The 14,649-nt window shown below is 52.0% G+C and overlaps 5 protein-coding genes and 2 non-coding genes across 7 annotated transcripts; 3 read left to right on the top strand and 4 right to left on the bottom strand.

The window, feature by feature from the left end:
- Nucleotides 1-126: 126 nt before the first annotated feature.
- On the bottom strand, nt 127-199 carry QC762_0074880. The gene has a single exon. It is a non-coding gene; the product is annotated as a tRNA-Arg (tRNA).
- Nucleotides 200-2,273: 2,074 nt separating this feature from the next.
- On the bottom strand, nt 2,274-5,152 carry QC762_501710 (uncharacterized protein). The gene is made up of 4 exons (XM_062890590.1): nt 4,525-5,152; nt 4,070-4,466; nt 3,611-4,006; nt 2,274-3,550 (listed from the first exon to the last, which is right to left on the bottom strand). Exons 1-4 carry the CDS (start codon nt 4,776-4,778, stop codon nt 2,429-2,431), a joined length of 2,169 nt encoding a protein of 722 aa, XP_062741581.1. The 5' UTR covers nt 4,779-5,152; the 3' UTR covers nt 2,274-2,428.
- Nucleotides 5,153-5,777: 625 nt separating this feature from the next.
- Nucleotides 5,778-7,983, top strand: QC762_501720 (uncharacterized protein). Its single transcript, XM_062890591.1, has 5 exons — nt 5,778-6,365; nt 6,425-6,744; nt 6,798-7,011; nt 7,071-7,560; nt 7,618-7,983. The coding sequence occupies exons 1-5, from the start codon at nt 5,949-5,951 to the stop codon at nt 7,839-7,841; spliced, it is 1,665 nt and encodes a 554-aa protein (XP_062741580.1). The 5' UTR covers nt 5,778-5,948; the 3' UTR covers nt 7,842-7,983.
- A 2,182-nt stretch (nt 7,984-10,165) lies between these two features.
- On the top strand, nt 10,166-11,530 carry QC762_501725 (uncharacterized protein; the record flags this gene model as incomplete). Its single annotated transcript, XM_062890592.1, has 3 exons — nt 10,166-10,359; nt 10,412-11,116; nt 11,229-11,530. The coding sequence occupies 3 exons, from the start codon at nt 10,166-10,168 to the stop codon at nt 11,449-11,451; spliced, it is 1,122 nt and encodes a 373-aa protein (XP_062741579.1). The 3' UTR covers nt 11,452-11,530.
- A 28-nt stretch (nt 11,531-11,558) lies between these two features.
- Nucleotides 11,559-11,630, bottom strand: QC762_0074840. Its single transcript has one exon. It is a non-coding gene; the product is annotated as a tRNA-Arg (tRNA).
- A 159-nt stretch (nt 11,631-11,789) lies between these two features.
- On the bottom strand, nt 11,790-13,083 carry PSF3 (DNA replication protein). The gene is made up of 2 exons (XM_062890593.1): nt 12,928-13,083; nt 11,790-12,865 (listed from the first exon to the last, which is right to left on the bottom strand). Exons 1-2 carry the CDS (start codon nt 12,967-12,969, stop codon nt 12,320-12,322), a joined length of 588 nt encoding a protein of 195 aa, XP_062741578.1. The 5' UTR covers nt 12,970-13,083; the 3' UTR covers nt 11,790-12,319.
- Nucleotides 13,084-13,196: 113 nt separating this feature from the next.
- SOD2_2 (Superoxide dismutase [Mn], mitochondrial) lies at nt 13,197-14,455 on the top strand. Its single transcript, XM_062890594.1, has 3 exons — nt 13,197-13,511; nt 13,668-13,933; nt 13,994-14,455. Exons 1-3 carry the CDS (start codon nt 13,382-13,384, stop codon nt 14,288-14,290), a joined length of 693 nt encoding a protein of 230 aa, XP_062741577.1. The 5' UTR covers nt 13,197-13,381; the 3' UTR covers nt 14,291-14,455.
- Nucleotides 14,456-14,649: the final 194 nt, after the last annotated feature.

The following is a 14,649-nucleotide window of genomic DNA, read 5'->3' as shown; positions in this document are numbered from 1 at the left end:
CCCCAGCCCATGATTCGGTGGTGGCCCCACTCGCTCCAGGGTTGATATCAACAAGGAACACCCACGCACAAATTCTGCATGTCAAACTTGAAGCCTCTATCCTGGAGGCAAACACCATCACAGCAAGGTCTGCTGGCGTAATTGGAAGCGCGTCTGACTACGAATCAGGAGGTTCCAGGTTCGAGCCCTGGGTGGATCGTCGTGTTCGCTTGAGCTTGGGTTCAAGAGCAAGGGAGATATTTTTGATGCTTTTTGCTCTTGGTTGAGATGCTATACCTAACCTATGAACAATAGTCGTATGTGGCTGATATGTGTGGAGAGTGTAGTTTGCTGTCATCTCTGGTGACGAGGCGTGCGAGTAGGAGGCCACGCAAATGAAATTTCAGGCCTTGTGAACAGTCACCAGCTCCGTCATGTACGGCTCATCATGCCTTCCTCCTTACCACAAGGAGTCCTTCCACCCCCGTATAATAATGAACTCCCATCTTCAGGGTGCCCAATCTTCTTATGCTTTCACTAACGGCTTCTTATAACTGTGAGTTGTGTAGGTGTGGCAAGACCACGGTCAGCAAAAAACATATATATACCCCAGTCTCTGTATGAAGAGGTCAGCCTTTCTTTTGTAAGACTTGTCATCATGTCTTTCCATAACTCTGGAAAGGAATGATGAGATTCAGTAACCTTCTAACAAGACAGGTCATATAGCTCAGTAGATTTGTATGTTTATCCAGTTAAAAGTGTTGTGTGATGGGGAACAAGACAGACTCATTAAGAAAAGCTCGAACGCACCTTCCCCCTTTTCCATCAAGCTTGATGACTTTGCTAACCAGCTGTGTGCACAGACTGTCCCATCATGAAGTAGAGGTCTTGAATCTGACAATGTTTGGATGTTTTCTTCCTCGCTCACAGTCCCAAAATCCACAAGTATGTTGCGCCTTTGAATGAGATTTTGACATGCTTGGATGGTTGCTAATGCCGCTTATAGTTCGGAAATATTCAGGCATGCCGTTTCCAAATGGGATTTTGATAAGCTTGGATGACCGCCTACACGCTTGCGAACGACGCGAGGATCGTTTTGAAATGCTTCTGACACCGCTCGCTGCAGAAACGGACGGAAAACCCAAAAAAGAAAAACCCCTCGTGTGAACGAGGAAATCGCCGTGATCAAACGACTTGGAGAAGAAAAGCTGGGATAAAGCTAGGATGGAGAGACTGACTTGAGTTCTTTGAAGAACTTGGTCCTTGAAATCGGGGTGTGTCGAGCATTGGACATATTTCCGGCGATATAGGTTGGCTAAAAATCCATATAGAACGAACGCCGCAGAATGGAGGTATGTTTATTCCATGGAACACGCGAGGATTGACATGAGCTGACTTTGCTTTAACAGTTTACTGACGAGCCGGGCCAATGTAAGCTTTGATTTTATGGGGGTTTGTTAGGACTGGACGAGTGGCTGATGGCCATTCTCACGTATGAACGGATCTGCTCGGTCCAGCTCAATCAATGCAAATTCTGTATACGGGATCTTTTCCAATGTCTCCAACATTGTAGTGATCAATTGACCGGTTTTTAGCACTATTCCGAGCTCGTTCCCGGAGGTTTTGCCCTGTTTGAATAGACCATTTTCTATCGAGGCTGATATCGGCAATAGGAAAAAAAGGAGGAAATTATCGCATGTGTTATCATCATGGAAACCCGCTGCCATGCATATAAGCTGCTGATTAGACTTCGTTGTGTATGTAGCCTTGTGTGGAACGCCACCGAGGTATGGAAGCTTTACATCATACGAGCTTTGACCGGCGTGCTAAGTATATTACAGGCCCATGAGAAGAAAATGAGCGAGGCCAAGGTGATTCCGATCCCCTTTTTAAAGAGAGATGTGTCGCGAGCTTTCTAATCTCTTGCGCAAGAGGCTAGACTTGAGGACTTGCTCGTAAGTTCTTGTCTTTACTGTAGATCTCTAAACGGCGTTAGCTCACATGTGTCTCTAGAAGGAGCTTCCGGCTGAGGGCTCGGAGGTGAAAAAGAAGTCTCGCTTATGTCAGAAGCATTGGACTATCGCTAACATGATATAGGACCCCTTACACCCCGCGAGCGCAGATCACGTGAGGCGGAGTTGGTAGGGTTCGGCCGGGTTGTAGGTGTTCGGTATGGGCCCATATTGAATGAGAGTGTAACTAACACGCGGGTGACGGGAACGATTATTAGATCAACTGGGTTGTTAACTCCAAATTTAACAGGCACTTAACAGAGGCATCAACGGTGTTGGTGACGATCGTGATTTTCTGTAATGATTCTGGCATTGAAAATGAAACATAACTGAATAGTACTGGAATGAATATATAGATGAAGAAAGCGAAACAGGTCAATACATGGAGAGACCTGCAAAACCTCCTTGTCCGGATACACGTAGTGTCATCTGGCTACCTAGAACAGTGTTACTGTGGATGGCGGACGAGAACTTGACAGCGGCCTAGACGTTAAACGCGGCGGCAGTGTCGACTGTGTTGCCGAACTGTCCCATGATTTTGTAATGAATGAACGAGTGGTTGCTTGAAGCCGGGTGCTTAAATTTCGAGTTGTTGGCGTTGATGTTGTTGCCCTCGATGTCGTCGTTGCCCTAGATGTAGTAGTGGTTCGCGTCCCTGTGCTCGAGGTCGATCGGGTATTGGTTGCAGATGATCGTGTACTTGTGCTCCGAACAGGCTGGCTGGCGGTCCTCCAGTATTGATCCAAGCCATCCATGATCTCGTCGGCATGCCTATAGGCGTCCGACGCAGCAAAGTCTTTCACCTTTTGGTCAATCGCCGCCCCTGAGAATGGCCCTGTCCGTGCGGTAAAGTCTGCCATGGCAAATGGCTTTGCCCTCCACCTCGGCTCCATGGGATCCAAGAACTTGGCAGAGAAGTTGTTGTACCCAAAGTCAGGCAACGCAGTAACATTGAATGCGGCCATCATATCGTCGTCCTCGTGGATGAGGTTGTGGCAATGGAACATGTACACGCCGTCCCAGGGAGCGTAATGAGCCTCCACCAGCACCGTTTCCTCTCTCCCAAGCCATACGACATCCTTGAGTCCCTCACTTTCGTATTTCTCCACGCGCCTACCCTCCCGTCGACGCCAGATAACCCGAAAGTCCACCAAATGCACGTGAATTGGGTGAGACCAGCCATCGGTAGTGTTCTCCAACTCCCAGATCTCAACCGTGCCGCGGGGGACATTGGCAAGGATACGGTTGTTGGCCTCCGCGAAGCCAACGCCATTGATGAGCCATTGACCGTTGGCGCGGTGGAACTTGAAGTGCTGGTCAATCTTTCTCCTTGTCTTGGGACGGGGAAACGGAACGGTGCGTAGTTGGGCAGGGACAACGGAGGTGTCGGCGCTGGCAGTGGTATTGGAAACCACAAAGCGCATTACCTTGTCTGTGTCTTGGTAGTCGTCCTCGACCCCGGCGCCGCCGGCTTTGGCAAAGTTGCGGAGCTCGATGGTCTGTCCGGCGTGGGAGGAGAAGTCGAAAACGATTTCATAGCGCTCGGCCATGGAGATGTACTGGCGATCAACTGGTTAGCTACCATTTCAGGGAAGCAAAGAGACTGGGAGGAGACAAACCATGTACGAAGTCTGAACTGGCTTCTCCAACAGCCCCGAATCGCTCGCAATGACCTTGAAGGGAAGTTTGGCGTTGAGCCCGCCGGCATTGCTTGTCTTGACAAAGTATAGCGAGAACGATCTTGACACGGCCGCGTTGAGGAACCGGAACCGGTACTTGCGTGGCTCGACGTTCAGAAAGGGCCACGGCTGCCCGTTGACGTGGATGACATCACCCCAGAGGCTGATTCTCTCCCCGACAGTGGAGAACAGTGTCCCGTCGAGGTTGTACTGTTTGGCTGCGAGGACGAGGGGGATGTCGTATTCGCCATAGCCGGAAGGGAGGTTGAGGGCATCTTCTGCTGGGTCCCGGACGAGATACACGCCTGCTTGGCCCATGTAGGCGTTCTCTGCTGTCTGCGGTTTTCGTATGGGTTAGCGTGCCATGACTTGGAACTTGCAAGATGGAAAGGAACAAACAATGTGCACTGCGTGGTCGTGATACCACATCATCCTGCCCGACTGCCGGTTCGGGAAGTAATAGTCCTTGTACTCCCCAGGGGCGGTGGTGTCCTCTGCCCAACCATCAAAGGGAGCGCGAGAATAGGATCCGTGGAGGTGAACGGAGCTGTTGGCGTGGGCGTTGTTGACGAAGCGAACGACGGACTCGGTCCCTCGTGGCACCATGATGGTGGGACCGGGAGAGATGCCATCGTAGCCGACAAGATTGGCGGGACTGAGGTCCGGGTAGATGGAATGCTGGAAGGGCTTGATCTCAATCTCGTAGTAATGCACAAACCTGGGAATCATGGTGTTGGCATTGGTAAGGTTCGAGAACGGGGAGGTCATGTTGGACAGAGCGGGGACTTTAACAATTCTGGGAGGTGTCAGTCCGATGGTAGAGACCGAGACCAGATGGCAGCGCGGGGACTTACCGGGTGGGTTGCTTCAGAGGAGGGATAGGAAGTGGGACTTGGAACATGAGCGGGTAGTCTGGGCTCAGGTTTGGGTGCTTCCTCTTGACCAGATGGTGGTCCTCTGTTTCTGAACGAAATCCGAGGTGATCATGGCTGCCCGTGATCTTTTCTGAAGAAGCATCTTCAGGACGATGCAAGAGGTGGGCTTTTGAAAGATGGGGGGCCAGTGCCACTGCAAGGGCTGCGAGCTTGAGATAACTGAACAGCACCATGGTGGACGATGGCAATGCCGAAAACAGATCACCGGCGATAACATCCAAGGCCTGGATATCCCGCTGATAGATTTGCTCACCCAGATATATGAGGGCATCTCGATTTGCCTCGCTCGGCTCGAGTTGCCATGTCTTCTTCTAAGCCAATGCCCAGCCAGCAACCTCGGTCTGTCAGCTCCAGATGAACTCATCTCGCGCTTCGTTTCTTCTTGCGATATTCTCAGTGGCGAAACAATAATCCCGATGTAGCCATGGTGTGGTGACGAACTTGTGGTCAACGACACACGCTCTTGTTTCCATCTTTAGATTTCTAAGGGGGGTGTGGGGGGCAGACTAATACGAGACGTCCGTGGGCGCCGGGGGGGTGAACTTCGCTTCGGCAACTACCGCCGCTATCGCTCAGCCCTGAGCAAATTAAAATACCCGATAGTCCCATGCAGGTCGTTCCTCGATGCCGATATGGGCACCCTCCAGCAGCCAAACTCGGCAGAGAGCGGCGTCTCACAACACCCCAGCACGTCATCGGGAAGAAACCGAATGGGCGTGACCCCTATTCCTTCCCACGCGACGGCCCGCTCTTGGACTGTTAATGAGCCCCCCCGTTTTGCCCCTTACCTACTCTGGATATCATCGGTTGTACGTTGAACCTTTCTTTTTCTGTCGGGTTACACCCAAGACAATGTAGACTGTTGCAGGAGCCTTTGCCATCTCCAAGCAGGAATCTCAGCCGGGACGAGACGGAGGAAATTACCTATCAGTTCTACCTGAAATGGTGGAGGTGCGAGATCTGTCCTAATAACTGAAGGATTAATGTCGGGAAGAAAGATTTAGCGAATCTCTGATGGTGGGGAATAAAGCTGCAAAGGAAGCGGCACATGATGTTAGACTGGCCTTGGCTCTGTGATAGTCGGCATCTGCTCGCTTAACAGGAACCTACATGTTTGTTATGTTGTATTCTCATGGATCCTATTGACACAAGGCCACAGACTCTAGACTCTCCTGATGGATGAGTTCATCTCAGAATATTGTCTATAGCTCGCTTCTACCTTGCTGACCAAGCCGATGGGCAGGTCGAGCCGAGGTGAAATATTTGCCCCCGAGTCACGAAGAAGTGAGCCAGAGAGTCATGCCTTGACAGATTTGAGCTGCCACTGAGAAGAAACATGGGCTATGACTGTGATGACTGAGCCGTCGCAGAGAAGAGCCTATATAAGACATGAGCCTCAACAGAGGCTTGTGCTGGCTCTATGTCAGGTACCCATATCCGTCTTTGACTCGCTCAGCAACACTTCCAACATGAGGTGTCACATCTTCACCTCGATCCTCTCTTTTCTCTTTTTCTCTTTGTTCCTCTCTTGTGTCCTCGCCCAGGTCCTCCGAGATGACTCTCCAATCTGGGTACAGGGAGCGTTCGAAGACGCAACCGTCACCGCCAATGACACATCCTACAACGCCGGCGGTACAATCACCGTCAACGGCTTCGTTTTGAATATCCCCAGAAACCTATTGGTCCAGTTTCCTGCCGCGTGGGTGCCGTGGAGAGACTTTGTTGCGAGCAAGTCAGACTTCATTGGGTTTGAGACCTTGGTAAACAGCCCCCGCTTGCTGTCGACTCCAAGTTAGCGGCTGGCTAATACCTGTTACAGGTCATGGGCAACACTATCGAGGGAGAACCCCGTGTCGGTCAGGTGGTCATCACCGAGTTCTTCGAGGGCCTCAGCTTCGGCTTCATCGAGTCGCTCAATTACACTGATGGTAGCATGAAGATCGAGAACGGACCTACCGTCCGCATCAGCGATCCCAACGGTGTCTTCTCTGTTGGGTATGACGGTGCGCCGTTCATGACGGCGGATGATCAAAGTCCCAGCATCACTGCGTTTTCAGGATTTCCTATGTGTATCCCCCGCAACGGTTCTGATCCCTTGTGTCCGTTGAGCAATCGGCCTACTGGCCGTCCCGGAATCTTGTAAGCGATCCTCAACATCGTGGTCAACTCAGCGTTCTGACTGTCACCCTTAGTCGCGCCCCCGACCCATTGGTCATGGCCCCCTTCCTCCCGGGCGATCTCATCACCTTCAGTGGCTTCCGGCGCGGCGACGAAGTCATCGCCTTCAGCATCGTCGCCCAAAACGTTCAGATCACCACTGGCGATGACATTGTCTACATCCGCATGGAGCTCGCTCTCCTCGGTATCTTCAGTCCCAGCCCGGCAGCTGAAATCGCTGACTCCAGAGTAAGCCCCCTGCCCTGCCCTCCCCCAAAACAACCATACCGGTGCTAAACCCCCCCAAGTTCATCGGCTTCTCCTCCAACCCCCGCACCTCGGTAACCCTCTACGCACTCGACGTAAACCCCTGCACAGGCGAGACAACAGAACGCATGATCGCCGGCGTCGGTCTTCGCGGTGGACGTAACTTCCAGAACAAGTTCGAGTACCGCAATGAGATCCTGTTTGGCTACACAAGGGAGTATCGTGCCGTAGCTGAGATTGACGGTGTCCCCATCACCCGGAGAACCAGGAACGGAATTCTGGCAGGGAGCTACATCCAACCTGTGAACGTGTGGGTTCAGACCGAGATGGACATCCCGGGGTTGTTCGCCAACGGCGTGCCGTTTGAGTTTCGGGAGATGGAGTTCTTGACCAAGGGTGTTGGGAGGGACGAGAATGGGAATATCTGGGGTCCGTTGGATCCGTTTCCGCAGTCGTTGGTGCCGATTTCTGCGCCGAACTGTGGAGGAATGAACTCGAGGAGGGGAGCCGAAGGCCGTGAACCTGTCAAGGGTAAGTCAACTGGCGCGACGTATGGCGTGCAGGAATAATATGGCTAACCTGGGTTAGGTCCTGTGAGATCGCGGATCCAAAGGCGGAGGACGTTTGGGTCGCGATTTGGCCGAATGAAGGCTGAGGCAGTTGCTGGCGCGGACAACAAAGGCACCGAGGAGCCGGAGGTTGTTGTTGCTCCTGCGGAAACCGCAGCTATTGAGGAGAAGGCGAAGCTTGATGCTGTGTTGGAGCAAGATCAGATTGAATCTGTGTTTGGTGACGGACCGCAACTACAATGATGGCTGGAATGGGTTCGATTTCTCAGGTTTGCTATTGATAGGAGCCATTTTGACTCAAGTACCTAAAGTATCGGGTACCGACCTATATAGCTATATCACGGTTCAAGAATACCTACAGATTCCTTTGCCAACTTAAACTCTTTTGGTCAAAACGACTCTGCCTGGGTGCCTAAGGAACTAGCGACAATGCCGGTCCCAAGGCTGGGCTCGCTCTCGCTGGTGGCCACTTTCAGCGCTTTTCGGAGACAGCCAACTCCACCCAAGCCACGAATGCCAACACGCCGACACGAAACCTCATCATCTTCGCATTGTCACAATGCATCTGGCCGACCATCCGTTGTCTTGGGTTGACAAGAGCTGATCTTGGATTGGGGCTCCAGGGTAAGCTACGGATGACTGCCACAGCTGTGCTACTTCTACGAAGTCGCGGCAGCCTCCCGGCATACTGGAAATTGGTGAACCCAACTCCAACTAATTCTTGGTGGAAGCGCCGGAGTTCCAACCGCTGGTCCGAAAACCCGGATGCCCAGGGACATGACGACGACGACGACGAAGCAAGATCACCCCTGCTAGGAGATGTCCCCTACTCTGACGAAGTGTCACCCGCCAGCAGCCTTGATATCACCGACCGTGCCTCGACACGAGATATTCATGGACATCGAAATTTAAATTTATCAGAAGATGACCAACTCGGCCGTAGGAGTCTCAGGTCTATTGACAGCGCCAGGGAGAGTCTGAGGGGGAACGAATCCTATGTCGAGTTGATCGTCAAGATTCTCGGCACCATTGCTGTCTTCTCGTCATCATCAAACTAGTCTTTGTCACAATACCACTCGGATTTCAAACTGCCGCTTGGTGTTTGTCTATAGGATGGGTAGCAGTACAAGTCCTCGTTTTGCTCGCCTATCGGAACCACGAAGTCTACCTAAGCCTGTCCGAAAACCCCATACGTCGCACAGTACAGATAGAGGACTTGCTGCATGAGAAAGCTCTCCAACGCGCCATCTCGACACTGATGATCCCTGTTCTCGGCGCTCTTTCCATCTGGCCCCCTGGCATGGCCGAGAAAACTTGGCTATATCTGCATCTGGTTCATTTATCACATTGTACTTGATCCGGAAATTGGAGAATGGTTAGGTGACAAGGTTGGACCTTGGATGATCATCACCGATTGGGGATCAACCACCAACCCTGCATCCTTCCAGAGGACAGCCAGTGTAAGACGGAAAACAAGTTTCATTTTCCGTGTCCGACAAGCTGCACTGATCTGGCTTGCAGGGACAGGTCCTGGGAAGGTAATCCTCTGGTGTATTATCCACGACTCTTACGAAGGCTACTGCGGGTATGTGTTCTTGCCAACTCTTCTTGGCACATAGACTCTTTACTTGTGGTTTTATCTACCTTGAACAATCTCTACTGAATGTCTCGGTGGCTGGGTGTGGTGCCAGGGGATATCGCTGTTCTCCAATCTTCTTTTCACATGCCTCGTTTTCGCCAGGTCGTTGGAGACGTACGATAGCTCCGGAACTCATAAGCCTGAGTGGCTAGACTTGGCTGGGTAAAGTGAAACGACTGTGATAAAGGGTTACAGTGCGCATCAAATAGGTTGGGGATAGCTCGCACTTGTGCGCAGTGATTGACAGACGTTGACTGGACTTCGTGGTGTGGGAGCTGTATTGTGAGGCAGAATATCTTTTCTCAACACCATCAATCATTTATGAGTGAGCTCCACGACAATGCTCTCCTAGCTTGAGAACGCGATGGTTTTGCCCCTGGACCCCTGAGCTGGTTCCGGACGGCGGTCTGTGATACGTAATTTGCACTGCCCTCTCGGGATGCCTCCCACCAAAAGTTAGCGTTTGGAGCCGAGTGGCGAAAGGGCCAAAGCACCCGTCTGGACTCCATTCACCATCTCGAACCCATACAATTCACACGTATGGCACGTCTGTATGTCTCGTGTCTCAAAATTCATCACGATGCTGCCCGCAAAATGAAACCAACAGACCGCCCGCAGTTGTTCGTGTCAACAACGAAGCTTTGGGTAACAAAGAAGATCCCCACGTGATGTCGGGCGTCCGCAGAGATGTGTCAAAGCTAATGATATTCAGAGATACTCAAATAAACAGCTCCAGAGAGCAAACACCTATCTATAACTATCAAGACTGATTTGTGGGCCTCAGGGCCGAAGCCCTGGGAGCAACCTGTCTGGACCAATCTACCGGGAGCAATACCTCCCACACTTGACGAACCCCATATTCACATATAACCTCTCTCTACGGCCTCAGTCGCTGCTCCTCACCCACCTCACCGACACAAGCATCGAAATGTCGCAACCACGTGCAAAACCCATCGAGCCTGGAGAACTCGACACTCACCCGGGCTTTGCTCGGAGGAACGAGGTTGTCAGAAGGGCTGACTACCTTGTTCAAAATTATCTCGAAGTACCTCCTCATATTCAAGCCGCATACAACATCATCACTAGTAAACGCCAAGATTGGGCCATGGTTGACAACGCGACGTAGGTCCAGAGCTGCTCTGTGAGGTCGAACACGTTACTGAAATCGGTCTAGAATATGTCACACTATCGACTCACTGCCACCCGGGCTCACAGAGCGCAAGATTTACAGAAGAGACGACCTCAAGGAGCCCAACCCCTTGAACGAACCGGGCTACTACCAAATAATGCGCCGTATCCTCACCGCCGAACATATCTTCTACACAGGACCCCTAGCAGGACACATCCTTGAGCAAATGGGCGAGCCCGGCGGTCCTTTCAAGTATTACCTCAAACAATCCAACATCTCCATCACCAACCTCCTCCACTTCACCCGAGCCGTCTCCCACAAAGCCCAAAAACCCAAGTTATCCCCCATTGAGAAGAAACCCCCGTCCCAAAGCTCCTCCAGCAAGGCCCCCTCCATCGACCCTCCACCCAACAACAGTATAATCCACCCACAGTTCCAGTACAACAACATCAACCGCCAATCCTACTTCTTCGAAGACATGTCCCGCGTCCTCCGCAAAAAACCAGACAACCACACTCAGCTCGAGCACCGCACCTTTCTCCTCCCCGACTTTCAATCCCCCCACGAGTACATCGACAGAGGAATCCTCAAAATCAACTCCCACACCCTCCTGTTCGACACAACCCTCAACAACACCCTTCTGAAACTCATCCAAGAGCTCGACGTCAGACCAGGTATCATCGTAAAAGAGTTCTCCTTCTGGCCAGACGGAGCGGACTCAAACCTGCCAGAGACACCCAGTAGATGGACGTAAGTTCCCCCCCTACATATCTTGTCCCTGTGAAAAAAAGACACTTGGTGCACCTATCATCAGTCGCCAATCCGCACCAAGATACTAACAACACATCCCGTGGGGAAAAAGCGATTTCTACTCGGTCCACCACTGGCTCTCAGACAACTACACCATCTACCCTTTCGCCCTCCCATCTCCCAATCCTCCCTCCGGAAGCGGCTTCGTAGCCTGCATGCCCAAAATCTACGTCCTCAAGAAAAAGACATCGTCGCTGGGTGTATCGAAGCTTATCGGAAGAGCGAGGAGTCTTAGTAGGAGTGTCTCGCCATCTCCAGGGCAGCCATCATCATAGGAAGAGATAGTAGAATGGGAAAAGTAATTAGAAATCTACAATATCCCCAAAAAAAGCGGGGTTGAAATGGAATGCAGGCTGACCAAGTCTTGGGTCAACTCGTTTTGCACCCGACGTGGGACTCGAACCCACAGCCTTAAGATTAGAAGTCTTACGCGCTACCATTGCGCTAGCCGGGCTGGTGCTTTGTTGATATGTTATTGTGGAGCTTGCGTCCATGATTGCCACCACCAACCCCAGCTCAAAAAGGATGGCAAAACCCTGACAGCTGAGGAGTGCTCGCAAACTGAGACGATACATCAAGATAGTGTCAAACTACACAGATTTGATGGTTTAATGTTCTCCTGTATTGTGCATAATATATGTGTGCTGTCTTGCCACAGAATGAGCCCTACACCGGCAACGCTGTGCCGTGCGATATGGTCTATCATACCTATTCCACATTTTGACGCCTGCGCACCGTAATTCCCAGTTGTTCCGTATCTGGAATCGAAGAAGGCAATATCAGTTGATCTTGCGCCGATTACCGATTGAACTAGGTGTCCATCGGTCCGGTTTAAGGTTATTATACAGTTCTCTGCGCCATCCTTGGTTTGTCGCGTCGAATTTGGATTTCAACAAATGGTTCCCCGAGGTCCAATGTGGACCGGCGTGTCCACGACCAGCCAGCCCAAAAATTAAAGCATGAACCCATGCCATCAAGTAAGGTTTTGGTACAGCTGTTCGTACGGGCTGATCCCACAACAGGCGCTGGCCATATTGTAATTTCTTCGTTTCGTCGGCGGTGGCGATCTTGGGAATTGAAGGGATGGCGAGGGCGTGGGTTGGCTTCCTCCAGCTCTTGCTTCAAGAGATGCTCCCCAGTCCCTCAGTTCTTCTTGATACTGTCCATCCACTCCTTCCCAGACTTGGCGCCGTCGTGCGCCTTGCGGAAGAGCTTCCTCTCCCACTCGTCCAGCCCTCTGAGGAACTCCTCACCAGCACCACCAATCCCAAGATTACTCCCCTCCTCTTTCCCTTTCCCTTTAGTGCTGACGCCTCCAACCTTGCGAGCATGTAATGAGATCTCGGCAGCGCGAGTGACGAACGTCTTGCGCAGGACACTCCCCAGCTCTTGTTCCTCAGATAGATCCATCATGTGTGTTGCAAGCCCGTAAAAATGGGCGCTCTGGTCGCGTAATGGGACGGCTCGAGGGTCGGCTTTGAGGGCTTGAATGACGTCGTTTCCGAGAGCTCGGGGGAGGTCGAACGTGACAAAGGTCTTGTTATCGGGACCGCCGGTGTTGGCGATGACAAGCATTTCGGCGAGCCATAGTGGGAGGTTAACTTTTGTTCCGGCTTTGAGGGGTTGATTCGGGGTGTTGTCAAGGTAGCCTAGGTCAGGAATGTCGAGCTGGAAGGTACATGGGATTTTCTGTGGCCATCAAGGTGCCGGTTAGTGACAGAGGGAAGGTTCGGAGGAGACCAGTCTGGTACCTCTGCGTCGGTGAGAATAGAGTCAATGTCGTAGTAAGACATAATGACGACGCGGTAGTGAGGCGATCCAATGCAAAGAATGAAAGAAACTCCAACCGCAAGTCAAGCCTCGACTGGTCCCTGAATTTTGGGCTTCGAGAGGACGCGAAACATCCTGGAGGGGCAGTGCGCCTCTGTTAGGTCAGCCACGCTCGTGCCAGCTGGTGGCCCAGACAACAGTTCATACAGCCGAAACTGGGGTAGCTTGAAGTGGGGCAATGACGGAATTGTGACTGATAGTAACCGAAGCTTCCATCGAGGTTCCCTCCTGAGACCAGACCCGAACAAGTTTGACGTCCCAAGTCTGCATCATTTGAACTCAAAGGGTATGTTTACGGCACGCCTCCAAACTCTAAACCGCGAGACACTCAATTGACCCCCTATCTTAACAGCAAACACAACCATCACCATCACAATGTCTTCCACTCTTCTTCGCACCGTCCCCGCGCTCCGTGGAGCTCTCCGGGCTTCGGCTGTCAAGCCTGCTGCTGCTCTCGCCAGCACCAGTTTCGTTCGCGGCAAGGCCACTCTCCCAGATCTTCCGTGTAAGTGTTGAACAGTCAAGAGGTTAAATTGGTTGCCCTCTATGGGGCTACTCTCACACGGCAGCCACGCCGCTGCCACAATCTGTCGCAGTTGACGCCACTAGCTAGCTACAACTTACCATGATAAGGCATTGTACTTACCCGTGCTGGTTACAGATGACTACAATGCGCTCGAGCCTTACATCTCCTCCAAGATCATGGAGCTCCACCACAAGAAGCACCACCAAACATATGTGACCGGCCTTAACACGGCGCTGGAAAATATCGCAAAGGCCGAGGAGAAGGGTGACTTCACCAAGGCTGCCTCGATTGCGCCTCTTCTCAACTTCCACGGTGGTGGTCACGTCAACCACTCTCTTTTCTGGGAGAACCTTGCCCCTGCCAGCAGGGAGGGCGGCGGTGAGCCTAAGGGAGACCTCAAGGTACGTTGGGCCCGAGCAAGAGTTTTAGAGCTTGTGCTAACGTGTGTTCGTGTGATGCAGCAAGCCATTGAGGACGACTTTGGCAGCTTTGAGGACTTCCGAAAGCAGATGAACACCACTCTGGCTGGCATCCAGGGCAGCGGCTGGGCGTGGCTCGTCAAGGACAAGGAGAGCGACACTCTGAGCATCGTCACCCGCGCCAACCAGGATCCCGTTACCGGCGCCTTTGTGCCTCTTCTGGGCATTGACGCCTGGGAGCACGCGTACTACCTCCAGTATGAGAACCGCAAGGCCGAGTACTTTGATGCCATCTGGAACATCATCAACTGGAAGACGGTTGCCAAGAGATATGACTAAAGGAGCGGGAGAAGGAGGCAGAAGAAATGTGTATTATGTAAATGAGAGCGTATTGCGTATGTAGGATGGGGGTTCTTTTATTGAATACCATTGACGTCTTACCTGTTAGTCCAGCCTCTACACTGATCATCGATCAATGTCAAATGTTCTGTAGGATTCGATTCGGCTCGGTCGACCGGCACCGACCCAAAATCCGACCATGTCTTTGGAAGATGTGGACGAGAAAAGCTTTCAGGGTCCCGTGATGTGTGGAGGCTGAAAATGTCTCGTCGGGACGTGACACCGCCGTCTCAACAAATACCGCCCTGGGGTGACACAGTAAAACAAAGATGGTGTCGTGGTGTCACGGGGGGTGTGTT

The sequence above is a fragment of the Podospora pseudocomata genome, chromosome 5 (genome assembly GCF_035222375.1).
Source record: "Podospora pseudocomata strain CBS 415.72m chromosome 5, whole genome shotgun sequence".
NCBI lineage: Eukaryota > Fungi > Ascomycota > Sordariomycetes > Sordariales > Podosporaceae > Podospora > Podospora pseudocomata.
The sequence above is the reverse complement of the archived record's forward strand: the minus strand, read 5'-3'. Positions and strand labels throughout refer to the sequence as shown.

What these genes read in the sequence shown, in the direction of transcription:
- QC762_501720 (XM_062890591.1), top strand. Translation starts at nt 5,949, where the DNA reads ATGACTGTGATGACTGAGCCGTCGCAGAGAAGAGCCTATATAAGACAT. An exon ending in TCATTGGGTTTGAGACCTTG is followed by an intron (nt 6,366 to 6,424) that starts GTAAACAGCCCC and finishes TACCTGTTACAG; the next exon opens with GTCATGGGCAACACTATCGA. An exon ending in AGGCCGTGAACCTGTCAAGG is followed by an intron (nt 7,561 to 7,617) that starts GTAAGTCAACTG and finishes AACCTGGGTTAG; the next exon opens with GTCCTGTGAGATCGCGGATC.
- PSF3 (XM_062890593.1), bottom strand. Translation starts at nt 12,969, where the DNA reads ATGTCTTACTACGACATTGACTCTATTCTCACCGACGCAGAG. An exon ending in CTATTCTCACCGACGCAGAG is followed by an intron (nt 12,866 to 12,927) that starts GTACCAGACTGG and finishes TGATGGCCACAG; the next exon opens with AAAATCCCATGTACCTTCCA.
- QC762_501710 (XM_062890590.1), bottom strand. Translation starts at nt 4,778, where the DNA reads ATGGTGCTGTTCAGTTATCTCAAGCTCGCAGCCCTTGCAGTGGCACTG. An exon ending in CCTCTGAAGCAACCCACCCG is followed by an intron (nt 4,467 to 4,524) that starts GTAAGTCCCCGC and finishes GACACCTCCCAG; the next exon opens with AATTGTTAAAGTCCCCGCTC. An exon ending in ACGACCACGCAGTGCACATT is followed by an intron (nt 4,007 to 4,069) that starts GTTTGTTCCTTT and finishes CGAAAACCGCAG; the next exon opens with ACAGCAGAGAACGCCTACAT.
- SOD2_2 (XM_062890594.1), top strand. Translation starts at nt 13,382, where the DNA reads ATGTCTTCCACTCTTCTTCGCACCGTCCCCGCGCTCCGTGGAGCTCTC. An exon ending in CACTCTCCCAGATCTTCCGT is followed by an intron (nt 13,512 to 13,667) that starts GTAAGTGTTGAA and finishes TGCTGGTTACAG; the next exon opens with ATGACTACAATGCGCTCGAG. An exon ending in AGCCTAAGGGAGACCTCAAG is followed by an intron (nt 13,934 to 13,993) that starts GTACGTTGGGCC and finishes CGTGTGATGCAG; the next exon opens with CAAGCCATTGAGGACGACTT.